The sequence below is a fragment of the Nycticebus coucang genome, chromosome 4 (assembly GCF_027406575.1).
Source record: "Nycticebus coucang isolate mNycCou1 chromosome 4, mNycCou1.pri, whole genome shotgun sequence".
Lineage (NCBI taxonomy): Eukaryota > Metazoa > Chordata > Mammalia > Primates > Lorisidae > Nycticebus > Nycticebus coucang.
This window is the reverse complement of record NC_069783.1, coordinates 690,203-717,102: the sequence shown is the minus strand read 5'-3', so window position 1 is coordinate 717,102 and position 26,900 is coordinate 690,203. Positions and strand designations below refer to the sequence as shown.

Below are 26,900 nucleotides of genomic sequence, written 5' to 3'. Positions count from 1 at the left end.
GAATGTGTGCTATTCTAAAGGGGAAAAAAAGCTTTGCTTTCTCTTAGAACTGGAAATAGTGGAGATTCTTCTCATTTTTTCTTCTGCCAAAGTGCATTTGGTTTGCACAAGAATAACAAGGGTCAAAGTGTAACTTAGTAAGCTTCACCTTTAAAATGCCAAACAATTGATGGAATGACAGCTTCTAGGAATGTCTGCCGCCTGGCTATAAGCAGTGATGACACCCAGGAGCCACCGAGCTGAGGACCGGAGAGCCCTCTGACAAGCGGGTGTGCCCCCAGGTTCAGCAGGGCCAGAGACACCTGAGAGGTCAGCACTGTGCAGAGCCTGGACATCTTCCAGGTCACGCCACCGAGGTATCCTGTGGAGCCGCCCTACCCCTCTGTGCACCCTGTGCCTCATGCCGCCCCTTCCCTCTGACATCTCACACTGCATGGTGGCAGGTATCCCAGCAGTGAGGGCATGTTGATCTCTTCACCTCTCTCATTCTCTTGATATATTCTGAACCAGTTTCTAAGCAAAACAGGTACACACCACACTTCAGACCCAACTGAGGACAAGAAGCAGGACTTCCCATCTAAGGTGCCTGGGCTGGAGCAGGAATGACATCCTGGAGCTCAGACCACTGAGGCAGGAAGCACATCTGTGCAGAGGGCAGTGTAGTAGAGGGTGGGGTCGGGAGGCAGAGGTGCTGGTTCATAAACCTACCTAAAAGCACTGCTGCTGGGGCGAAGCTGACAGAGGCAGCCTGGGTGTCAACAAAGTGGCATAACTACCCTGGGCACCTGATGTCATGGCTGCAGCTGCTAAACGAGAACCTTGGATCCTTTCTGACCTTTCTGTTCCAACAATTCCCTCTCCTAGGGGAGGAATTTTCAGTGTCCTGTACTTTCCCCACACTGTCCACTCCATGGGCAGGACCCCAGACTCCTGGTATTCTCTCATCCGTGGGAATTTTCTTTCTCATGCACTCCAGAAAGGTCATGGGGAGCTGAAAACATTAACATCCTGGGACACCCAAATGGAATGACTGTCCACAGGTCATACTCAGGCCTGGGTGTGGGTAGGTGCAGGTGTGTGCCTCCTATGTGCACACATGCATTTGTGTGCATGTGTATGCATTTAAGTGTGTGTGGTATGTCTATGCTTATATGGATGTTTAGGTGCCTGTGTGTGCATAAGCATGCCCGTGTGCCTGTGTGCATAAGCATGCCTGTGGCATGTGACTGTATGTATGTATGTGTGCATGCCCGTGTGCCGGTGTGTGTGTAAGCATGCCTGTGGTGTGTGACTCTATTTATGTATATGTGTGCACGCCCGTGTGCCTGTGTGTGCGTAAGCATGCCTGTGGCGTGTGACTGTATGTATGTATATGTGTGCACACCCGTGTGCCAGTGTGTGCGTAAACATGCCTGTGGTGTGTGACTGTATGTATGTATATGTGTGCACGCCCGTGTGCCTGTGTGCGTAAGCATGCCTGTGGTGTGTGACTCTGTATGTACATGTGTGCACGCCCGTGTGCCTGTGTGTGTGTAAGCATGCCTGTGGTGTGTGACTGTATGTATGTATATATGTGCACGCCCGTGTGCCTGTGTGTGCGTAAGCATGCCTGTGGTGTGTGACTGTATGTATGTATGTGTGTGCACGCCCGTGTGCCTGTGTGCGTGGGCATGCCTGTGGTGTGTGACTACATGTATGTATATGTGTGCATGCCCGTGTTCCTGTGTGCATAAGCATGCCTGTGGTGTGTGACTCTATGTATGTATATGTGTATTTGCCCGTGTGCCTGTGTGTGCGTAAGCATGCCTGTGGTGTGTGACTGTATGTATGTATATGTGTGCACGCCCGTGTGCCAGTGTGTGCATAAGCATGCCTGTGGTGTGTGACTGTATGTATGTATATGTGTGCACGCCCGTGTGCCTGTGTGCGTAAGCATGCCTGTGGTGTGTGACTGCATGTATGTATATGTGTGCATGCCCGTGTGCCTGTGTGTGCGTAAGCATGCCTGTGGTGTGTGACTCTATGTATGTATATGTGTGCACGCCCGTGTGCCAGTGTGTGCATAAGCATGCCTGTGGTGTGTGACTATATATATGTATATGTGTGCATGCCCGTGTGCCTGTGTGCATAAGCATGCCTGTGGTGTGTGACTGTGTGTATGTATATGTGTGCACGCCCGTGTGCCTGTGTGTGCATAGCATGCCTGTGGTGTGTGACTGTATGTATGTATATGTGTGCACGCCCGTGTGCCTGTGTGCATAAGCATGCCTGTGGTGTGTGACTGTATGTATGTATATGTGTGCACGCCTGTGTGCCTGTGTGTGCGTAAGCATGCCTGTGGTGTGTGACTGTATGTATATGTGTGCACGCCCGTGTGCCTGTGTGTGCATAAGCATGCCTGTGGTGTGTGACTCTATGTATGTATATGTGTGCACACCCGTGTGCCTGTGTGAATAAGCATGCCTGTGGTGTGTGACTCTATGTATGTATATGTGTGCATGCCCGTGTGCCTGTGTGCATAAGCATGCCTGTGGTGTGTGACTCTATGTATGTATATGTGTGCATGCCCGTGTGCCTGTGTGTGCGTAAGCATGCCCGTGGTGTGTGACTCTATGTATATATATGTGTGCACGCCCGTGTGCCTGTGTGTGCGTAAGCATGCCCGTGGTGTGTGACTCTATGTACGTATATATGTGCATGCCCGTGTGCCTGTGTTCATAAGCATGCCCGTGGTGTGTAACTCTTTGTATGTATATGTGTGCATGCCTGTGTGTACTTGTCTGACTTTCTGTACAGTGCATTGTTATGTAGATGAAAGTACCACACGTGATAAGCCCCGTCCAGCCTGGAATGCACCATGCCACTGCTGTTGGCTTGAGGAACATTAGGAGCCCTAGTTGAACACAGCTATTTCTTCATGTACTTGTATATGCGCCTTGCTCAAGGTTACGCTTCTTGGTCACATGTAAACTCTCTGCTCGTGAAAAGCTAAGTGACAACAGGATGTGTCTAAAGCAGGGAAAAGAGGTTTCTGGGAAGCAGCAGGGGGTGATTAAAATTTCAAACTCAGGAGGCAGCTGGCAGGGTCCAAATCTCAGCCCTGAAAGTTACCAGCGCTAACCTTAGGCTGGTCATCTCACTTTTCATCCTCAGTTATTTTATCCAAATAAAATAAGGAAAATAATAGTGCTACCTAAGAGGGTTGTCATAACCATTAAGAACTTAACATCTGGCTCAGCACCCGCAGCTCAGTGAGTAGGGCACTGGCCACATAACATCAAAGCTGGTGGGTTCAAGCCCAGCCGGTGTATGACAACTAAACAACAATGACAACTACAACAAAAAAATAGCCGGGAGTTGTGGTGGGCACCTGTAATGCCAGCTACTCGGGAGGCTGAGGCAGGAGAATTGCTTAAGCCTAAGAGTTGGAGGCTGCTGTGAGCTGTGACACCATGACACTCTACCAAGGGCGACATAGTGAGACACTGTCTCAAGAAAAAAAAAAAAGAACTTAACATCGCTGAAGTCCTTAGTATCTGGAACATTCTACAAACAACATGGGTTTGGTTAATAATTTACTATCCTTTAATATATTATTTGTTAATGTCTTCAACGTAAACCCAAAGTACTTTTTGTTTTAATGTTGAATATTAAAACAAGTTTTTGCTACATCCCTTTTTGATTGTAATATTAATATTTGACATGTCCATTCATTTACTATGGTTACACCTGTTTCATGCCTCCCATGGAGCTAAAATTTCAGATAAACATCAGGCAGCAAGGTATGAGCTTCAATTTAAGTATGAAATGGAGGATGAAAATTGGGTGTTATCATTTAAAACCCTTTGTTTTCTGTATTTCTGGCAAAGTCCCAATGACTCAGAAATGCCATAGTTTCTCATGGTAATACTTTTCGCCCAGATCTGTAGGAAAGAGAATCTTTCTCATGAATTATTCATCATCATATGTCTCATGGTTTACTCAAAGCAGCTCATTCTTCTTTCTGATGTTTACTGTGAAATCATCTTCTCTCATCTGCTCGCCTGTAAAGAGGCCCTCGTGACTGAGCTGTAATTGAACACTTGACCCCGACATAGTCATCACAGTAACACATGGATGGATGGGGTGTGTGATTAAGAATTAACTACAAACAGAGAAGATGCTGACTTGAATATTCTGGACTTGAGATTGTTGGTTCTAATTAAAACATGAGTTACATGGATGCCTCAGAAACTCCTCAGAAAGAGTGAAATGTTATATAAAATGATCTATCTCCTGAATGATTTCTTCCATTAGAAATTTTGAATTAAAATTATCTACTTAATTTGTAATAAAAAGCAGCATAATTCTTTCATAAATGATTTAATTTAAATCAAATTATCTCTTTTTGTAAATCTCAGCAATAACTCCAAGATGATAGTACACTCTGGACAATCAATGCATTAGAAAGTTGTAAGCACAGCATCAAAAGTTAAAAGATCTTAAAGTGGAAAATCATGCTAGCAGCTATTTGAAAGAAACCCACACATTTACATAATAATTATGACTGATTTATTCCTAGTTTTGAAAAAAGAAAATGCCCTGTAAGTGGAGAAAGGAAAACCACAGACAATGGGATCATTTCCCTAAAACTACTTTTGAGGAAGATATTCCTTAGCAACAAAACCACTAGGCAAATTAAAGACCCCTTCCAGATTCCCAGAAGGCAGCTGCAGAGGTCACAGAAAGAAGCTGTTTGGTAACAATCCCAAGGAGTAAATGGAATCAAAGAGCTTGCCAGGCAGGGTCCCTGGGGCGGCTCCAACTCAGCCTTCACCTCCCTCAAGACTCTTGCCCACTCTGCGGTGTGGGCTGAGACTGCCCCCAGACTTTACGCTTCCTACTGAATCAATCATATCATTGATGATCACTGTGCCAGCATAAGAGAGCAGACTAACACATATTTAGGAATGTTACAAACTGGTAACTAAACCATCAGTAGCCTGAAGCCAGCCACTGTGGAAGTATTTATACCACAAAAATCTGCTCACAACACAAATCAGGCCTAAACCTCCAAGGCCCCAGCCCCAACCCAGAGGGCCAGTACACTGTCCAGCTGCCAGAGTTCACGGCAATATTCTGATTTCAATTCCAATTCTACCTGCATTTGGTCACAATTTCATTTTTTCCTAAGTCCACCATCAAGGAGAGAAGAGCTCCAAGTTACATGTATATATGAATGTACATGTGTATATACAGTGTATATGTGTGCATGTGTGTATATATGGGTGTGTGTATCCATGCACGCGCATGCCAAGGCCTGACAATTAAGTTCACGGACTGGCCACTATGCACTTCCTTTGGCAGCACTGTACACAAGCTTATGAACCCTCAGTAAGGGTTAGGGTGTGGGGTCCCTCAATAAGGGTTCATAAGCTTGATGTAGCAGCTTCTCTCCACTATGTTCCTGTCCATGGGTGCTGCTTTCTTGTTGAGTGGGCTTCATCATTATTGTGTGGTTTTGTGTGCTGTCATGAGAATGCTTGATTTAGAACAATGAGCAAACATTAAATTTCTTGTTAAACTTGGCAGGACAGTTTACCAGTGGCAGTGAAATCAGAAACTTGTTAGTCCAAGTAAACGGGGACAATGCCATGAAGAAACCCGCAGTGACAAATGGATGAACTGGTTTTCTGAGAGGAGAGGAGAGCATCACTGATGATGAGAGATCAGGGCAGCCAGGAACTAGCAGAACTCAGGAAAACATTGCAAAAATTCATCAAATTCTGTATTAAAATTATCAGCTGATTGATGATAGCATAGCAAGCCAATTAAGCATCGATAGAGAAACAAGAAAACCGTAACTGAAAATCTTGGCCAACAGCTTATGGCTCTTGCATCACCCGACACGGCACAGTCTGTGAGGGAGTTTTTAGGCAGTAAACAAGTAACTGTGCTGCAACAACCTCCCTACTCACCTGATCTGGCCCCAAATGACTTCTTTCTTTACCTGAAGATAAAGGAAATATTGAAAGGAAAACATTTTGATGACACTCAGGACATCAGGGGTAACAGGATGACAGCTCTGATAGCCATTCCAGAAAAAGAGTTCCAAAATTGCTCTGCAGGGTGGATGAGGTGCTGGCCTCAGTGCACAGCTTCTCAACGGGAGCATTTTAAGGGCGACTATAGTGATATTCAGCAATAAGTTACGTAGCACTTTTCCTAGGATGTCAGATCTTGTACATCACTGTGTATATACAGGGTGTCCGAAAGGGAGCCCCTAAAGTCACCATGCACAGGGAGAAGGGGAAGTTGTAGCTAAATCTACCTTCATTTACAAAAATATTCATTACAAAATTTTACAAAATATTCCGTATGTGTCGCCCACTTATTTGTAAAATTTTATAATGACCTTTGGGACACCCTGTATATACGTGTTTGTGTGTGTTTATATATGTTTATGTGTTTGTAATTGTGTATACATGTCTATGTATGTGTATATGCATATGTGTATATACGTGTCTATTTGTATACATGTGCATGTATATTAATGTGTGTCTATATATGTGTACACGTGCATGTATGTTAATATGTGTGTCTGTATGTGTGTACATGTGCATGTATGTTAATATGTGTGTCTATGTGTGTACATGTGCATGCATACTAATACGTGTGTGTATATACATAAGCTTGTGTATTTACAGGCTTTGGTCCACAGTCCTAGCTCATGACTCCCACAGCCCTTGTCACAGTCTCTGGGTATCATGTTGGTTATATCATGGCCTCAAAAGCAGCCCCAGAAACGGAAATCTCTGGAACCTTTGCCTGCCCCAAGGCAGGACTGACCTCCTCTCTCCTCCTATTCCAGAGAGACTGACCTCCCCGCTCTCCTCCCATTCCAGAGAGGGTCCTGACTCAGACCATGCAAGCAGCATGGTTGTCCGGGAAAACCCAAGAGGACAGGGCTGCAAGTGCTTTTGCTTGATGAGCATGAGGAGGTGGAGGAGGAGCAGCACCCTCCCCACACCACTCCCTGCGAATCTCCTCTGTGTCCTTGTGAGTCCCTTTACAACGCACTGGTAGGCAAGTTCCTCTGAGTTCTGAGAGCCACCCAGCACCTTTATGGAACCCAAGGAAAGGCTTGTGGGAACCTCAACCTGAAATGAGTTGCTCAGAAGTTCCAGAGCCCTCACCCATCTCCAGGTAGACAGGGTCAGAACTGAGTTGGAAGACACCCAGCTTGTGCCCGCTGCTTGCGGTGTGGGGTCCCCCATAATGGGTCTGCTGTGTTGTGGGAGGCATGAGAGTTTTGCAAAGCAGGAACAGACCAGCAGCCCAGAAAGGTCACACAGACATGTACATAAAGGATGAAGAATAACTAAAAGAAGAAGACGATATTTTATTCTCTTTACTTGCTATAAAAATTATTGGTGATTTAAATCAAATATAGAAACAATGTATGGCAAGGCTCCTGAAGAAAAACATACGGAGACTACAGCAGAGAGATTAGCAGTAAGAATGTCTGCAGGATCCCTGCACTGTAACCAGTGAGTATTACCAAGACAGTAGGAAGCTAAGAAGACATATGATTAACAATTCAATAGCAGAGCTAAGATAATGTCAGAAAATACTCAGTTAAGAAGGCAAGAAAATTTGCGGAAAAGAATAATACACAGGTGGAAAAAATAAAAAAATCAGCAAAACTGTAAATTTAACCAAAGCTTCTTAAATATGTACAACATAGGTAAAATGTAAACTTCTGTAATTAAAAAGCAAGGTTACCAGATTGAATAAAAAGATAAGACAAGATTCACCTACATTATATCTACAAGAAGCCTACTTTATATATAATGACACATATAAATTAAAAATAAACAAGATAGAAAAATATATACTATACAAGTATGAATGAAAAAAGTTAAAGTGTCTATTTTAATGTTGAAATGGTAGACTTCAAAGACAAATCTCCAGTGACATTACAGAGTGATGAAGGTATGAATTCATCAAGAAAAAAAAATCCTTAAAGTACATGCATCTAATAATAAAACAAGTACATAAAATGTAAATGAAAGGAGAAATAGAAAAGTCAAAAATTACAGTCGCAGATTTCAGTATTCTTCCCTCAGTAAGTAACATGATAAGTAGACAGAAAATTGCTAAAGATATGCGAGATAGCACGAACTTCAACAACTTCCTCCGCCCTTGGCCAGTCAACCAACAGCAGCGGAGTGCGTGCCGCCTGGGGGCAGGTGGAGCACTCACCAAAACAACCCATATTAGGGATTGCAAATTCATTTAAGGACAAATAGATAACCTGAATGGCTTTTTTTTTTATTTAATCACATTTTATTGGGAAGTGAAAACCCAGGAAGCAGGAGGGAAGGAATAGGAAGAGAAGACAGAAGGAGGGTGTTACTGAGCTTCACCAAGCCTGGCCAGCTGCTTGTCCTTGCAAAGTGTCTTCCACAAGGCCTATGAACTACTGCAACTTTCAACATTTCGTCTTGGAGCAGAAAAAGAGAAGACTCTATCCACCGACTGCTCTTTCTTGGTGGTGATATTTTGCCCCATGAACCATTGACTTTCTGCTGTTATAAAAAAGATAAATCTCTGCCTGGCTCCTCCTGCAGCTGCCAAGGAAGCCGTGTGTGTGTGTGTGTGTGTGTGTGTGTGTGTGTGTGTGTGTGTGTGTGTGTATGTGTTTAGAGAGCGAGCAACGGCAGTGATTCAGCAGAGACTGGAGCCTGCAGACTCTGGCCCCTGTGGGCAAGCCGCTGCAGGTGTGGAGGTGCCTCCAGGTGCATCCACCTGGAGCAGAGGTGCTCTGGGTCCAAGAGAGAGAGGTGAGGAGCTGTTGGGTCATCCTCGTGGGTGATCCAGGGGACTGGGTTTGGAATTAGCAGAAGGCCAGACGACTCTCAGCCAATTCAATTCTTCTTCAGTCACCCCTTTAGATCAAAGCAAAGCTAAGAGAATATCCACTATCAAAACAACAAACTGGATTCTTTGGAGTTTAATACTCTTGACCTGGATCTCGTTCATTCATTTAACAAATATGTACTGAGCCATGCCCCTCACAGGCTCTAAGACAGGGTCAGCAAAAGGGCCAGATGGTAAATATTGTAGGCTCTGGCATTTAATATAGTTTACATACAAACTTCATAGAAAAACATGAAATGGACAAATTTGGCCCACAGGCTTGGGTTTGCCAACCCCAATCTAAGAACACAAAGAATCATCCAAGGATGGGCGTTCTTCCTGTCTTCTGAAATTTTATAAAACTAGATACACAAGTCTTGATCACAACCAATGCACATACTGCAGTTAAACCAAGGAAATGGCCAATAAATGACCCCAAACTGACCCCAAACTCCTGACAGCTCTGGACAGTGCTGGGCCAGGAGACCAGTATTTAAGCCCACTCTCTGCCATTTGCCAGTATGTGCACCAATTCCGTGATCTTTGGTTTCCTCTTCTATAGGATGAGAATATTTAATGCATATATGCATCATGGGATTTTTATGAAGATAAAAATCAGATAATAAATGTGGAAGTGCTCTGTACATTATAAAAAGCTATGGAAATGTAAGAGATCATCATTATTATCTTTCAAACTAATACAAAGTTTGAATGGTCTTATAGAATAGAAACTTAATAAATGGTTTAAATAAGGGTGGCGCCTGTGGCTCAAGGAGTAGGGCGCCAGTCCCACATGCCGGAGGTGGTGGGTTCAAACCCAGCCCCGGCCAAAAAACCACCAAAAAAAAATAAATAAATAAATGGTTTAAATACACCCCACAAATAAAATTCCAGGCTCAAATGGAATCAGTGCAAATTCTACCAAACAAAGAAATACTATGAATACTATAAGAAGTCTGCGAGAATATAGAAGGACAATTCCTAATTCATTTTATGAGGCCAGGACTACACTTGACCCCCGACACCAAACCAGGCAAATGTATGAAGAAAAACAATACAAACCAATATCCATTATGAACAGAGATACAAGTATCCACTGACAAATTATTAACAAATTCACGCTAATAATGCATAAAAAGATAATGCATTGTGACAAAGCAAGATTTATTCATAGAACGTAAGGTTGTTTCTATTTATAAAATCAATTAATTTAATTTACCACACCAATAGATTTTTAAAAATCCATACTATCACCTTAATGGATCCAAAACACATTTTATAAAATTCAACGTCCACTCCTGATAAAAAACTCAATAAACTAAGAAAAGAGAATTTCATCCAATTGAAAAAAGAATCTGCAAAAAACATACACACAACCTCCACGTAAGACCAGAAACAAGGCACAGGTGCCTGTTCTCACTGTCCCTACTTAACGTTGTCATTTTTGTCCTTCTCATTATAACAAGGCAAAAGAAAAGAAAGAAAAGGAGGTCACGTTTCTAAAGAAGGAATAAGTCTCCTGATCTGCAGATAACACGGTCATCCATAACGCAGACATGTGTGCACGCACATGTAGTCTAGCCCTTTCCATAAATTTTTGATTAGTTATAATTCTTTTTGCATTAAGAGAAGTTTATACCCTTTGCACAATTTCCTCTAATTTCTATTTTCTAATTTTTAGAAGTTTTTTGAAATTAAAATATAGCTTTTCAACTATCGTTTGTATTGTAAATAACATTGCAGTTTTATAATCTAATCAATATTTTGTTTTTGTCCTGCAAAATTTTAAAAATTTCTTTATAGTCAGAATTATCTTCCTCTTTCTTACGGCTTCTGCATTATAAAAAGCCTTTCCAAATCTTAGAATTCTCACAGGTAAAGATTAAAGGAATGCATTGCTCAAAGAATTCTCACAATCGAGAGTTCAAAGCAACACAATGAGAAATGGTTAAAAATACAAGGAATAAGCAATTCCCCAAGAGTCAAAATACATAAAAGTAACAAATTGCAGAATCGGGAAAAGACTGCAGATGTTGAAATTATTAAGTACAGAACATAAAATAAGTACTCTTAATAGATTTAAATACCTAAAAGGAGTCACTGTAAGTATCATGACTATTTTTTTAAATATCAAAACTAAGCAGTTTTGACAAGCAGAGAAGTAACTCAGGAGACCCTGCGGAGAATGCACCACGGGGACAGGAATGGGGAGAAGGGAGTACGCTGGCTCAGGGCCCCCAGGATGCAGACCCCAAACGGGGGGGGGGTGGGAGAAGAGTGGCAGGAATGAACTGTGGGTGACAAGTCTGCACCTGTAGTGACTGAGGTAGACTCTGGCCCCTCTAAAGTGAGAGAGCAAGAGGATGGGCCAGGAGGACCCTCTTCCCAGGACCCCAAGTGCAGCCACAGATCCCCTGCAGGAAGACAAGTGGTCCACAGAGATGGCTCTTCTGCAGGAGACTAGGTCCCTCATGGTGAAACCTAGTAGTGTGTGTGCTCCCCAGGAAGCTGCTGAGGGCGATCTGCTGTTTAGTACGGCAATGCTTCTGCACTTCCTAGGAGATCAGCATGTGGAAAAAATCACCTTTTGAAAATCATTCTCAACTGAGAATTGTGAGCCTAAACCATTCACCCTAGACCTTACTGACTATTCAGTAAAATGTGAAAAACTGGTAACTCAGGATGCTTTTCTTACTAAGGAAAGCATGGCCTTTGAGGTGAAGGTTTTGGATCCTTCTCTGCTTTGTACATTTTATTTAACCTGTGAACAAAATTTCTGTGAAAAAGGATTTGGAGGAAAGAGATTTTATCCCAGTGGATTTTTTGCAAACCAGAGAGACTGTGTGGCCTTCAGGGTAAAAGGCCCCCTCCAATGTTCCTCATATGACACAGGTCAACTAAATCAAAGAAGAAAAGTTACATAACCATTTCAAAAAATAAAGACATAAAGCCACCTGTCTGTGGTGATTTCCCTCCTCTGTTATGAGCATTGCTGCTGTACTCAAGCCAAGACTGACATGTTGCCATTTTTGTAGAGGAATTCAGTGGAAATGGACTCCCATTTCAGAGGGAGAAACATTGAACTCAATGGCTCTCAGGGAACAAAACAACTAGTACCATATAGGCCTAAAATTTAAGCAAAAAATGCTAATTTAGATGACACTACAGGAAACTCAAAACCCAGAAATTACATTTGCTAATCCTACTGTTCTGTGTAAGAAATTCAAAACAAAACATTTCCTGGGGATATTGTGGTGTGTTAACTCCCACCAGATGTATTAATGGAGAGCCATGTGTCAGTAAGTTTGCAGAAATGCTTCATCAATGTAGTATAGAGCATAGGGTTAAAAGTGCTAGACACCAGGAACAGAGTAATCTGGACAAAAGCCAAGAGTCACTGCTGGCCCTGAGTACTAAAAACAGTACTCACCAGACGCAGCACACTGTCCCAGCCCCAAGTCAGATATTAGCAGTGATAAGATTAAGACAAGACAGAAGTGTGGTAAACAGGGTGTATTAGGAGTCAGTCATGCAGTTATAGAAAAACTCCTTGTTTTTTAACTTTTACTTTCTTTGAAGCTTTCTGCTACAGCTTCCTGCTGCACTGTACTTTCCCATGCCTGAGATTTCAATAAAAGCCAGTGAGGAACATTGGAGGGGGCCACACTCTTATCTCTCTGTGTGGAGTGCTTGCTGGTGTTAGCCTTCCCGAGTCGCTCAGTTCAATGCAAAACAGACTGAGTGGGTGTTATTAATTTGTATCATGTTGCACCAACAATCTCCTGTGAAGGAAGGAAAGAAGTGGCTGCAGGAGCCTGGAGCTGTCCCTTGCTGCAGGTGCTCTCAGAGATGCCTCTCCCTGCCCACCAGTGTGCTCCAAAGCCCTTTAACAGGGGGAATTATTTGCCTGCCTCTGTTCTTAACCTATCGGGGTGGGCACACTTCAGTGCTGCCCAAGTTATTTCTTTCATCGATGAGTATTCAAAGGCCCACCCCCAAGCAGCAAGAGCAGGTGCCTGTGAGTATGTGGACAAAATAACAGAATGTACCAGGGTGTTTCTAATCTCTCAGTATACCCTTTATCTTTAAATTTGGGGTGAGTTTTACACTTTATTAGATAGATAGAATACAAATGGTTAAATTAAGGGCCCATTAAAATTAATTATTCTCTACCTATCTTATCTCTAAGTACAATAGACCCTGTGTTCATCCTACACCTTCTAGTGACTCCTGTTGCACCCCAGTCTGAGAAACAGTTGACTGTGTCCGTGTCTCCTGGGTAAATGTGGGATTGAGGCAGCTGATAGTTATTCACATGCCAATTCCAGCATCACACTAAAGTCCTCCTGGGGCTTAGTCAAACATTAACATGCACGGGAAACAAAGTCAACCACCACGTACCGGAGCCAGGGAGGAGTCTCCACTAAATTGTAGCCTGTGAGTCACAGTAGAGAACAGAAGATATCTTAAGTATGTTTGTAAAGCTCCACATGAATACACTTGAAAATACTGATAAAATGGGAATTTTTCTTTAAAAATGGAGTTATTAAAACTATGGAAAAGAAAAAGAAAATATAGTAAGTATAGAAAAATAGAATAACAGTTAAAGGATAATCTACAAAACAGGTACGTAAATTATACGTTTATAATTTAAAACAAAGTTTTAAAAAATAATTGTTATTATCTCTAAACTACTCAGAGCATTAAAAATTTACCTAATTTATTGATAAAGTAATTGCGATACTGGTATCAAAACATGAAAACTTCAGCACAGAAATTATTATGCAATATGAACACAGTGTATTATAAATTATAAATTGAATATGAACATTATTCAACCATATGGAAGGGAAATAATCTTCTACAATTAAGTAATAATTATCTCTAATGCAAAGCATGATATCATGTATATAAATCTATTCATATGACACAGGTCAACTAAATCAAAGAAGTTATATAACCCATTTCAAAAGCTAAAGACAATCAACGAAATTTAGTTATCATTCCCAATTTTCAAAAAACTATTTAAGTCCTAATAGTAAGATTTCCTTTAACAGATGAATGGAATATCTGTCAAACCAACAGCCACCCAGTGTTTAATTATATAGTAACACATGAAACAAAATAAAGTTGCTGTATTCACCATCATCATTGATAATTTTCTAGAAATATTGGCAATATCAATAAGGTAAAGATTTATATCAACAGAAAATGAGGATGTCTAAAATTGTAAGTTCTCGTGATTAACTCCACTTAAAATCGATGGCAGGATGGAGACCAGGCAGAGACCTGGTGGAAGGTCCCCTGGACACCCACAGGCCCACTGGGTAGCCCTCCTCCTGGGTCCACAGAGACACCCTCAGAGAAGTCAGACCTTGTGCTGCTGGGCACCTGGGCCTGGCCCAGAGTTCTATGTCTGCCAAACAGAGGCTAAGTCCCAGGACACACAGAGAGATGCAGGTGGATGTTCTGAGACAGTTTCTGCTATGGCTCATTATTTCACCACCAAGAAACACAGCCTCCTCTCTGATTCACCACTGCAAATTTAGGAGGGTTTCATTTGTTTCCGGTCATGTGGATTTTATGTTTCTTGATTTTTGTGTATCTCACAACTTCCATAGTGACCCATGTACTGAGAATCAGAGAATAAAGCCCACATCCAAAACATAATTTATTGAAGCATTCTTGACAAAGGAGAGCAGTGAAACGGAATATTCAGGGAATCGCAGAATTTAAAAACCCAGCGTTTGCCCTCTGAGATTCTACATCAGTGTTTCTCAACCTTCCTAATGTTGTAACCCTTTAATACAGTTCCTCATGTTTCGGTGACCCCCAACCATAAAATTATTTTCGTTGCTACTTTTGTAATTTTGCTACTGTTATGAATTGTAATGTAGATATCTGATATGCAGGATGTATGTAGGCGACCCCTATGGAAGGGTCATTTGACCCCCAAAGGGGTCACGACCCACAGGTTGAGAACTGCTGATCTACACAGTGAGCAGCATCATCCCTCAGTCTAGCAGCCGAGCAGCGGAGCAGGATCACGACAGCACAGGTGCAGGCCTCCACGCACACCTGCCCAGCTGTGTCACTGACAAAACCCCTCTGCTCCTACAGCAGAATATTAAGCAGGGATTCAACAATAATTGGTGACTATTACTAAGGAAAGTGGAAAAAGTATCAGTTTATAGTGAGAATTTCTAAGGAACAGGATGAAAAAATTCTATCTAGAAGATGAGTTTAACTTATAGAATATATGCTGGAAAAAGAAAAAAGGCCAGAATAGGACCTATGGAACGCCGACCAGGTCTTGGGGACTGCTCTTTCTCACAGGTTTCCGTAGTTTGCACACTTTCTATGCTAGGACACAGACACCAGGTCACCATTTACGGCTGTGTCAACAGCATGAAAGAAAGCACACAAGGCCACAGAGGTGAGAGGAAGACCCAGTAGCTCACCTTGGGAGGGCTCCTTCCAGCAGCACCTGGGAGCCAGTGCAGTGGGGCCAGTGGTCTAAGGCCAGCCAGCAGAAAAACACACCTTTTCCTGAGAGCCTCTCACTCAAAACCGAGTACAGCCCCCGGGCCTCCCCAACCCCTTCTCCTCTCCTCCTGCAAACACAGAAATCAGATAAACAGAGCAAGATCCTACAGGTCACAGTGAAATCTGGTGAAGCTGTGGAAGGACGTAACCATAGTACATAAATTGTAATAGCATGTCCACAAGCCTGCAGATCCTTGCCTCAGGTAGATACAGAAGACATGCATGAGAAAAGATTTACTCCCCACACCGATAAAGCACGTCGTTTTCAGATGCAGCCGCTCTCCAGGGCTTCCGCGCCTCGCCTTGTCCTAACTGGGAAGCTTTCCATTGGACCGTCTCTCTTTAGCCACCAGCTTCTCGTCTTCATTTTGTTACTACGTGTACAATATTATCCAAAACAGAAATTAATTTTTGAAACTATGATTCAATCTTATCTAAGTATTGTCCATTACCAAGTATATTATTAGACTTGTTTTTCCTAGTTCATTTTGGTTGGTAGAAAAAACAAACGTGCTCATATGCACAGAAGGGTAATCTCATGTGTGTGTACATGTGTGTCATTATTTATCTTTTATTATTTGTTATTATTAGCAGTTTCAGAATCAGATTCTAATTTCTTAAAGCTTCAAGAAATTCAACGTGGGAGTCAGGTTTATAGTTTAGTTTAGGCCAGGCATTTCTTGCCTGGTGGCTGAGAACACAATGCCTAGCAACCAAAGATTACTATTGCCTGAGTCCTGCCCAGCATAGGTAGAAATCATCATGGAGAGTTAAGAAAGTTTATCCCCAATTTGTAAAGTTATAATCACATGGCCTGCCTACATGGTTATCTGTGGCACTTGCTTTGAATAACTTGAATTAAGTTTATGTGTTACAATGTCAACTTGATTTACGATTTTTGATTAAAACAGAGACCTGTGGGAGAATGGCCCAGGGCTGCACTTGAGATGCTGCTGGCTCAGTGTCCACCTCTCACAGGCTCCCATCGGTTACTTCACCTGAGATAAGTGAGTCTGAGTTTTTCCTCCTATCAACTGTCCTCAGGGTAGATCCCAGCAAAGGTCGTGGGCACCTAGGCCCCCACAATACAATTGTTTTAGTTATTATGTTATTCCAAAATCTTAAATATCAAACATATTTGACATTACAACTACGTTGACATCAATTTATAAAACATACACGATAATCCATTTTACTTGTATCACATCTAGAAAGCTCAAGTAGAAAAAAACTGTAAGCTTGAATAATTTTTTACACCCCTCTGAATTTTAAATGAACCACTTTACCTTAAATTATCATTTATTTACATTAGAACAGATTTCAGTTATAAATCCCTGTTCACAATTTCAAAATCTAAACACCAGATTAGATGATAGTGATTTTAGAGTTTTATTTAAATGATTACCATTCAAGAAATTCACAAAGCTTCAACTCTTTCAGCTTCAATAAAACGTCGTATCTTTGAAGAATTTTTTAAGCAAAATCTGGATAATTTAACACAATGCTTCCCTGCATGGTCTCAACAGCCTTTCCCCACCAGGAGAAAGGGTTGGTGCGTAGGCTCTGCCCTCTGTGTTACCTATAAACTTGCCCCCAGCTTGTATGGGTGACCTGAATGTAAAACAGGTAACTGGAAAGGATGTTTGTCGATGTTATCCTCCTTCAGATTTCTGATTTTCTAGTTCCTGTTGCCATCCTTCGGTTTAAAAAAAAGTGTCACAAAAAGTGTGCAGTACATTTCCCACTTGTGTGCAGAGACCCCAGGAGCTGCACAGGTGTCCAGGGCTGTCCCTGTCACTTCATGTCTAAGTGGACAGTGTGAACACCACCACTCCAGGGCTGTGTCAGCAGAATGACGCCATCTGAAGAGTTCTTAGGACACAATGCTCAGTATATGTGAGAAATTGTGTGACTATTCCTAACGTGGGGCTCTGTGCACAAATTCTCTGTATTTTTAAGATACTCCCTTAAAGATGATTTTATCTAAAAATGCACATTATCTTTGCATGGCTACTATAACATTTTCATTAACTTACTGGCTTTAAAACAAAAGAAATTTAATCCTTTTTCCTTCTGGAAGCCAGAAGTCCAAAATCAGATCCTTCCTGAGGTTCTGGGAGAGGCTCCCTCTGGCCTCTTCTAGCTTCTGGTGGCTCCAAGTGGCTCTGGCTGGTGACCACATGGCCCTCTGCCCAAGGGCCAACCTCAAACTCCCTCACCTCTATGTGTCTCTCCAAACTCCCTCAGCTCCTTCTTTAATTCAGAGTGACCTCCTCTTCTCAGGGCCCTTAACTTAAAGGTGAACCGTGTGAGATCTCACCTACAGAAGGAGAGAGAGAGAGGAACAGAGGTTATCGTGGCTGGGGTTGGGCAGTGAAGAGGTGCTGGTCACAGGACGCAAAGTTCAGTAACAAGGTGAGTAAGTGTCGGGTCACTAATGCTCATGCTGCAGGTCTCAGCCCAGCTGTGGACTGGTACCAGTCCATGGCCTGTTAGGAACTGGACTGCATAGCAGGGGGTGAATAGTGGTGAGCAAAGAAGCTTGGCCTGTGTTCATAGCTGCTCCCATCCCTGCATCACCGCCTCAGCTGCTCCTCGGGTCAGCTGCAGCACTGGACTCTCACAGAAGCAGGAACCCTGCCGGCAACTGCCTGGTTGTCACCACGCTTGTACATGTTTTTCTGTGTAACCAAAATTCTCTCTTGGCTTGGCGCCCATAGCTCAGTGGCTAGGGCACCGGCCACATACATCGGGGCTGGTGGGTTCAAACCCAGCCAGGGCCTGCGAAACAACAATGACAACAATAACAGAAAAATAGCTGGGCGTTGTGGTGGGCGCCTGTAGTCCCAGCTACTCAGAGGCTGAGGCAAGAGAATCGCTTAAAACCCAAGAGTTTGAGGTTGCTGTGAACTGTGACGACAGGATGACATAGTGAGACTCTGTCTCAAGAAAAAGAAAAAACAAAAAAAAACACCTCTCTCTTTCCCTTAACATCCCCAACAGTTTGCATTTGCCTACGTTTCCTCTTTTCTTTTTTTTTAATTAATATTAAATCATAGCTGTGTACATTAACGCAATCCTGGGGCACCATACACTTGTTTTATAAACAGTTTGACACATTTTCATCACACTGGTTAACACAGCCTTCCTGGCATTTTCTTAGTTACTGTGTTAATATGTTTCCTCTTTTCACCGCTGATCTCTAACAGTCACAGCACTGATGACTCGCGGGGGAGGAGCTCATGTTCCTTGCTTTGGGCTTTGCCTCTGTGTGTTGAGAATGTACCTCTCCTGTCTCTGGGCCCCACTCCCCAGGTCTGAGTCGTGTTCCATTAAATTTTCTTATCTTTACTTTCCAGCCAAGGGTGTGTCCCCTGATAGGAGTTCAGGCATTGCCCTGTAAACTGTGTGAGCATGTGCACATCTGCACACATCCGTCATCACGGAGCACTTTCCAAATCTTAATTGAAACATCACTCAATCCCAGTTCTCAGGAAGATGGAAACTTGAGTCCCCTTCCTTGGTCATCCTCACCCCCCCGACTCCTCCCTGGAGGAAGGCAGGAAAATCCCTGGTGTTCCTGGGGACTAAAGTAACAGTCTGCCGCTACCCTGTTGCAAACCGGAATAGTTTAGGAATAAAACCAGACAGACTTTTGCCACCAAGTCAAGGTAACTGTGTGCTGCGAATGTTAGCATGCAGTTCTCAGAAGATGGCCCCTAACTCCTCCGTGCTCTGTGTGTCCTCAGGTTTAAGGTACAAGAAGTAACTTCCTATTTCTCAGTACATAATGAAAACTGGAGATAATTATAACGTGGAACATCAAACTCAAGAGAGCCACCTGGCAAAGTATAATTATCTGAAGAGAAGTCATGAAGGATAATCTTGAGCAGACTGGAGACAAGAATAAATTATATTTACCATTAATAGTTATGCTGACGTGTAAAATTAAATTTGAAATTTAGCCATGGTGAGCATATAAAGGCAGAATTTAAATTCAAATAAACTAATTGTAATTTCTCAGTTCAAAACCCAGAAATGGAACTTTCTCCCCCTTATTCATGGAACTACATTCATAACTCAGATAAACGCTTATTGATTGGACTGACCCACAGGCTGCTGTCTGCACCTGTCTTCTTCCACTTCCACCAGCTGGTAAGCAGCTCAGAGTCCTAGTTACCTTGGTCAGCGGGGAGATGGGAGCCTGAGAGTCCCCGTGGCAGGGAGGGGGCGCGAGGCTGTGCAGAGACCCTGCCCAGGACAGGGTCTGGGTGGGCACAGGTGGGCACAGGTGGGTAAGGGCCCGGCCATGTGGGCAATGCTGAGTGTGGAGGCGGGAAGGAAATTGGCTCAGGGGCAGGGCTCGGAGGGCGCAGGGCCTGGCTGGGGCTGGAGAGGCCGTCCCCATATACCAGAGGCAGCGGGTTCAAACCCAGACCCAGCCAAAAACTTAAAAAAAAAAAAGGAAAGAAAGTGGAAGTTCTGTGCCAGGCTGTTGAAGTCATGGTTGGGGGGGCGGGGGGTGAGTCACCCAAAGGGTCCTTAAGAAAGACGAGACAAGGAGGGCAGCCAACCAGAAGTCAGGGGAGGAAGCGAAGTCCTGGGGCGCCCAGCTGTGGTGGTCAGTCCTGAGGGTCCCAGGCAGGGACTCACTATACAGGCGAACAAGGCTTACTGCTGGCGGGGGGTGAGGGGGTGGCACTTGGGGCCCAGTGAGCTGCAGGGCTGGTCCAGGGAGCCCGCCCCCCTTTCAGACTATTAAGTACCCCTATATTTAGTATTTAGTTCTGAACATTTTGTCAGGTGAAATGTGTGAAAATGCTGCTAAATGGAAAATTTTCAGTTTTCAATGGAAAAATGTTATAACTTTTGATAATAACTGACAGCTATATCCCACTTCACAAATACAGATTTTTCTAAACACTCGTTGAATTAACGAAAATGTTCTATAGAATTGGGGTCCATTCCTGTGGCTACAATTTTACACATAATAATTTATAAAATGGACAATAAAATATCTGCCTGCAAGTAGCATTCACTCTAGAAATGGAATTTAATTCTTACATATGATTTGTCATTTAAACTAGTTTCATTAAAATATAAATAATTACAGTTAATTCATTATTCAATACTTAACTGCTATCACTACTCAGTGGCCGGAAGAATAGTCTGCCTTCCAGAAAATGGTATGAAAAATAAATTTATGAAATGAAGGTTAATAACCAAAATTACATTTATGAAACTTAATTTTAACATCTTATGTGATTGTATTTATAATAATACAATTCAGTGCTATAATCAAATGATAGTCATCTAAATGCCAAATGAATTTTGGTGCCCATGCAAAATGTTTCGATACTCAAATGTTGACAGTTTAGAATCAGCTTATTCACTTATAATAATAAGTATTAGTGTAGATAATATGCCAGCCTCTGGTGTAGATTTTCAATAAAGAGAAAGGAATGATACGCAGTTTCTTTAGAAACTGCAATAGGTAAGTAAAATCAAAACTGGCAACTTTGTAGTAAGAGGTGGCTAAAAATATCTTTCCATTTTGTAAGTATTTACAACAGTGTCCCCTAAATAAGTTAAGACACCTGTTCCTTTTTTAAAATTCTAATTCTTTGCTTAATTAAAATGTAGCTACTTAATAACATTTATAGAATCTAAACATGTAGACTCCTTAGAAAACAGACTTATTTACTAAGTAATTCTAATTGACAAATTACAACATCCTAATATTCACAGCACTTTTTTAATGGCCTTGAAACCCGCATTAGAGAAAGACAAAGTCTGGGCTTGAGGAGGAGGAGACTCAGTCCTGGGAGGCAGCAGAGGATGGGAGCTCCAGGGCGCCTCCTACTGGGCTCCGGGATGAGCACAGGCAGAGGGGTGGATGGGTCACTCCTCAGGTGGGGCTTATGTCCACTCAAGGAGCTCAGGATGCAGGACAGAAATAGAAAGGATAAACTCTGCTTCTGTTCTTTAAATGGACTTCAGTATGGACTGGGGGAAAGTGACATCTAGTGTTAGCAGAAAATAATCCAAATCTTCCTCTCAAAACTCTACAGAGGGCAGGCGGTCATCAGCCGGACAAGGACACCTACTCACCATTTAAAATACAAATGTACTTTCCACAGAATTCTCAGTGCACTTTCCTTAACAAAAATACCTCCAGAATCCAGTTACACAGCTAGTTAATTTGCTTGACTTAACCATTCCACGATGTTTACATATATAAAAAATCACATTGTACCCATAAATATAAAAAGTTAATGTGTTTATTAAATGTTTTAAAATAGCAAGGTTCTGAGGCTGATTGGAATCAGACCCAAAGTGACCTTTAGACTCCAACTCACATCTCCCAGGAGTGAGGCCTTGGACTCAGAGGACGTAGCAGTTCCCAGTCCCGGGTTTCTTATTTTTTTCTTTTTTTGTGTGTGTGTTTTTTTTGGCCGGGGCTTGGTTTGAACCTGCCACCTCTTGCATATGGGACCGGCGTCCTACTCCTTGAGCCACAGGCACCGCCCCAAGTCCCGGGTTTCTAAGTTCTCCTGAGACTTGGACAGTGTCCTTCACTCATGATTTCAACAGACACGTACAGGTCACCTGCCCTGTGCCTGGTACACACAGGTCCTAGGGATGGAAGGATGGACCCCTGGGACCTTCTCCTTAGGGAGTCAGGGCAGGTACATGCTGTTATTATTTGCCACATAGATAACAGGAAAGCCAAGAAATCACACTGGTTTACTAATTCTACAGTGAATATGCCCATTTAATAAGTTAGGGAAGTGGGAATACAGGTGTGCCTGTCACTCAGCACCTGGATCCCAGCCCTGCAGCCAGCTCTCTGAATGTCTTGGGAAGTACATCTAAATTAAAACTAAAATGTAGAAAGCCTTCTCTACATTTATCATCTAAAAAATATGTGGATATAAAGGATTGTTCTACACATGTTGTTAAGAAAATAAGGCAATTTTAACATCTGATATTGCTAATAAATAAACACACTTTTCTAACTTGGATCTTGTTCAAATATTCACTAAGGCGCATGTCTCCTGGTAAAACAGATAACTGCCTGTTTTAAAACATGTGAAGTTTGCTTATGATGTCATAGACATCACAGATATTCTACAGCTGAAATTAAAGACAAATCAGCAAGGATGAGAAACGTAATAAAAGCATAGAAAAAATGGTATCCTTCTCAGGAGTGACATGCCTCATTTATCTCATCTGGTAATTCAGATCCCTAAACACAATGAAGTGATGCTGTTACCATATGCACCCTTTAAGTGAACTTGGTGTCTCACCTTTCCAGTAGAAGCTTCTCACGTAAGGCAGCATGCCCTTGGCTCATGCCAGCAGCGCTGCCAGCATCTTAGATTGAAGAAGTGTCAATTAAACACAGAAAATGTGCTGTAAATACAAATTGATAGCAGTGTTGGAAAGTAAAGCAAGCCACACTTAACACATTGCTGATGTGACGGTCCTCTGCAAATGGGACTTCACCCCAGAAATACAGATATAGTCAGGGACAAAATGGTCCTCTGCAAATGGGACTTCACCCCAGAAATACAGATATAGTCAGGGACAAAATCTTGGGAGCTGATGACTTAGAAAAGTGCAGGGGAGAGCAAGTATCTAGAAGGAAAGAGGAGAGAAGCTTTGCTGTTGACCAAGAGTCATTCAAATTTGGCCAAACTCACAAGATCCAAACAAGCAGTCATGATGAAGAATGCGTTATATTTTTAACTTCAGAAAAAAATATTATGACCAGAAATATAAGGGATAAAACAGCTTTCTCTTTTGTCATCATTTTTCTAATTAGAAGCCCTAAGTTCTCTTATATGAACTGAGATTAAATAACTGAACAAGTTCAATAATATAGTTACTGACAGGAAAATTAGTAATTCTGCAGACCATTGGTGCCATTAAGCAAAGATAGTATGCTAAGAACATTTATGCTTTTTTTTTGGCAGTTTTTGGCCAGGGTTGGGTTTGAACCCGCCATCTCCGGCTTATGGGGCCAGCACCCTACTCCTTTGAGCCACAGGCACCACCCTGAACATTTATGCTTTTAAGACAAACCTGCAAACAGGATACTTCACATATTAATTTTCTATAGAAAGGAATGTGAACATTATCATACATTGGAATGTAGGGTACCTTTAAAGCACACCTTATTATTTGTGAATCCATTGCTAGAATGGATTAACATGCTTGGTCTTACCATTACAGTATTTGCTGTCCAGTGCTGACAAGAACTTCCTTGTGAGCATAATTCAGATGGGTGGTTTCGTGTAATCAACGTTCTGATTACCAACGAAGCACTAATCACACCCTATAGCACACTAACGAACGGAGGCCACCCCTCCCTGGAACACACTGAATTTAGTATCTTGTTCAACATGATCACAATGGAGAGTATTTATTGGAATCTTTGCAGGTGATAATATTTTTAAGTGAAATTATTGCCAATGGATTATCAATTGAGTCAAATTATAAAGTGTGACAAACCTACTTCAATTCTTCCACTGCAATTACAATGATTATAAACAAGACTGGCTTCAAGAATGCCTCCAGCAAAATCCACCATTCCTAACCGTGGGAGGCATCACCTTAAATCCAAGACAGCAGTAAACACAGACCAATAGCCTGCAAGCAGAGCGTCCTCACTTCTTACTGTGGTCTATTGCCAAGTGATCCAAGTATATTTTCCAGAGTTTGTTCACCTCTGAAATAGTTGAGTAACTACCCACACCACACAGTACTTCAAAAAACAAAACCGCACATTTTACATGACATTTAATTTTTTGTAGTACCAGCCCAACACTGTACAACTTGCAAGGCAGAGGCGACTCTCCTGCACAGAATTATTTTTTAAAGCATCACACAGTAGCCACTACCACCCTCGTTAGGAGCCCTGTGACAAGGATTTGTGATTGCCTTCAATTCAGGATCTCCTGAGATGTGTGTTACCCTAGGAAAGGCTTGCTAAATAAAATATATTTGTGGTCATTCGTGGGACAGGGCGTTCGTGGGGAGCAAGTCCTACAGAGGGGACTGTCACTGCGTTAGCTGACCAACACGGGGTCGCGGCCCCCCAGGAGCAGGGCAGTGTCCCCTCTATGTGCAGGAGACGGGCTGCCCTATGGGCGGCAACGTGAAGGCTTCCAAGAACTTTTCGTTTCTGTGTGAGTCAACATTACTGTTTTCTGTCAATCAATAGTTCAATTATTTAAAAATAAGAGAGAGGAGAGGGGGGAGTTGTTCGGGATAGGAACCAGAGCAGAATATTCTCATCAGTACTATGACGCTGACCACCTCTTGCCCCGGACCCGACCAGGAACCGGCCATGCTCGCCTCGGGACAGTCCGCCCGGCCGGCCGGACAGGGGACGCAGCTCGGGCTGCGCAGCCGCTCCCGGGAGGAAGCGCTGGGCACCCCCAGCCCCTCACGCTCGAAGCCCTGTTCCCACACAGTGAGGCGAAGCCTCTGCGCCTGAAATCAGCCTTTCAACACGTCCGGACTATGGGCTGCAGAGGGCAGAGCGACCCGAGGGCGGGTGTCCAGCCCGGCGGGGAGCAGAGAGGGGCGCGAGGCGCGAGGGGCCGGGAGGTCAGGGGCGCGGGACGCGGAGGGGCCACACTCACCCGCGCGGGCACCAGCCGGTGGTCCGGACGCCCGCGGGGGGCGGCGGCGGGCGGCGGTCCCTCGGTGCTCATCGCCGCCCACCCGGCCGGGCGCGTGTCCAGGGCCCTGCAGGTGCCCTGTCCTCGCCCCGCTCAGCTCCGTCTGGGCTCCGGCTCCCGGCGGGGGCGCGGGGCGGGGAGACCGCGAGCTCCGCCCACTGCCTGGAGTGCCGCCCACTGTGGGGGACAGAGCTCGGAGACCGCGGAGAGGGGTGACCGGAGAGGGGCGATCGGCTCCCACAGGCCAGCGGCCGGCGCGCGGTGTCGGGGGGTGGGGCGAGCTTCCCAGGGCTGGTGTCCGGCGCTGGGCGCTCCCAAGACCTTGGGCTGATCGACCTGCTCGGGCCGGAGGGCGGGGTCACCGCCAGTCCCATGCGCGCAGCGGCGAGTTCTCAGGTGGACTCGGGGATCCGCCACCTCCGGTATCAAAGGGCTCAACTTCTGAGCTGGGAGCTGGCCTGTCCACAGCCTTGAGGCCTCTGGGCGGGCTCTTCCTGGCCTTCCAGGGTCCCCACGGAGTTCCCCAGCCTGGCTCCCCTCCTGCTGTCCAGACCCAGCAGGGGAGGCCTGTTCTGTGGGGACTCCCAGGGCACATGGGCTGGGCGGGCTGCGGGCGGGGGAAGGAACTGCTGCGCCAGCTGGGCTGTCCAGGTCCCCTCTCTCATTCCGGTCTGTGCCTAGTGGAGTCTCAGAAATGCAGCCCTGGGTTTTGTAGATTGGAATCATCTTCATCTAAATGTAAATGAAAGTTGGTTTGGGATAAATCTTAAATGGAAAAAAGAACGCAAACACAGAGGAATCACATTTTGAAGAGATGCCAGCGCGCATTTTCCTCTCTTACCACATCCTGTGCCCCTGTCCTCCACAGGCCATCGGCACAAGCTTGCAGGTGACATTTCCTCGCACTGCGCCCCTGTCCTACGACAGGGAGGGAAAAGCGAAGTGATCTGAGGTCTTCTGCGGTGTGGCAGGAACCCTTTCTAGGGGTAGAATGTGAGACCTGACAGACAAAAACTGAACAAACGATTGAAGACACTTTAATTGTTCTAACTACAGCTTGTTTTAACTGCTGAGAAGGCCTGGGTTTCTAACCCCCATGCACAAAAAGTGTTAGACTTTCCAAATTTCTCTGCCCTTTCCCACTTACCCTAAACAGAAATCGGTTGGCTTTTCCTCACGCTCAGTTTCTAGAATGAGCTCTTGAATAACAAAAACTGGTCCTTTTTATACCTGGCACAGAGCCCCATAAGAAATATTTCTTGGATGAAAATGTAAGGACTATTGTACCACCTTTTTTATTTATAGCAAGGCCTAAAATGAAAAATGAAAAAGAGAAAGTGCAAGAGATTCTTATTCCAGGTAGCAGTAAATTTTTTACAAAGCGTGTGAGTATACTATCTTAGACTTTAAAGGTCTACAAGACACACACAGACAAATAATTTCCAAAGGAGAGATCTGCTCTAGGACCTGACGTGCAGAAAACAGTGTGATGTGCGGGGAGGTCTGGAGCTTAGAAACCTGAGCTTTTGTTCAAATCTTATCAGTAAATGAATATAGGCATTTTCATTGTTTTTCAGATCAAAGTTATTTGTTAGGTCATTTGTAAAATAACGCAATCTTACCTGACAATCTCTGGAAACCTTTTACTCTAAAAATTTATAATTCTAGATCTAGGACATTTTAGGTGTTCTGAGGCTGCTTTTTTTTTTTTTTTTCCAGGTTAATGTGAGGGTACAAACAGCTAGGTTACAATATTTGCAT

The 26,900-nt window shown here is 43.6% G+C and overlaps 1 protein-coding gene across 1 annotated transcript in view; it reads right to left on the bottom strand.

The window, feature by feature from the left end:
* Positions 1–25,241, bottom strand: part of SNTG2 (syntrophin gamma 2) — a 234,370-nt gene extending 209,129 nt beyond the window's left edge. The window contains exon 1 of the mRNA XM_053588494.1: positions 25,101–25,241. Coding sequence (XP_053444469.1) covers positions 25,101–25,172 — 72 coding nt within the window. The 5' untranslated portion in view covers positions 25,173–25,241. The remainder of the gene's footprint in view (positions 1–25,100) is intronic.
* Positions 25,242–26,900: the final 1,659 nt, after the last annotated feature.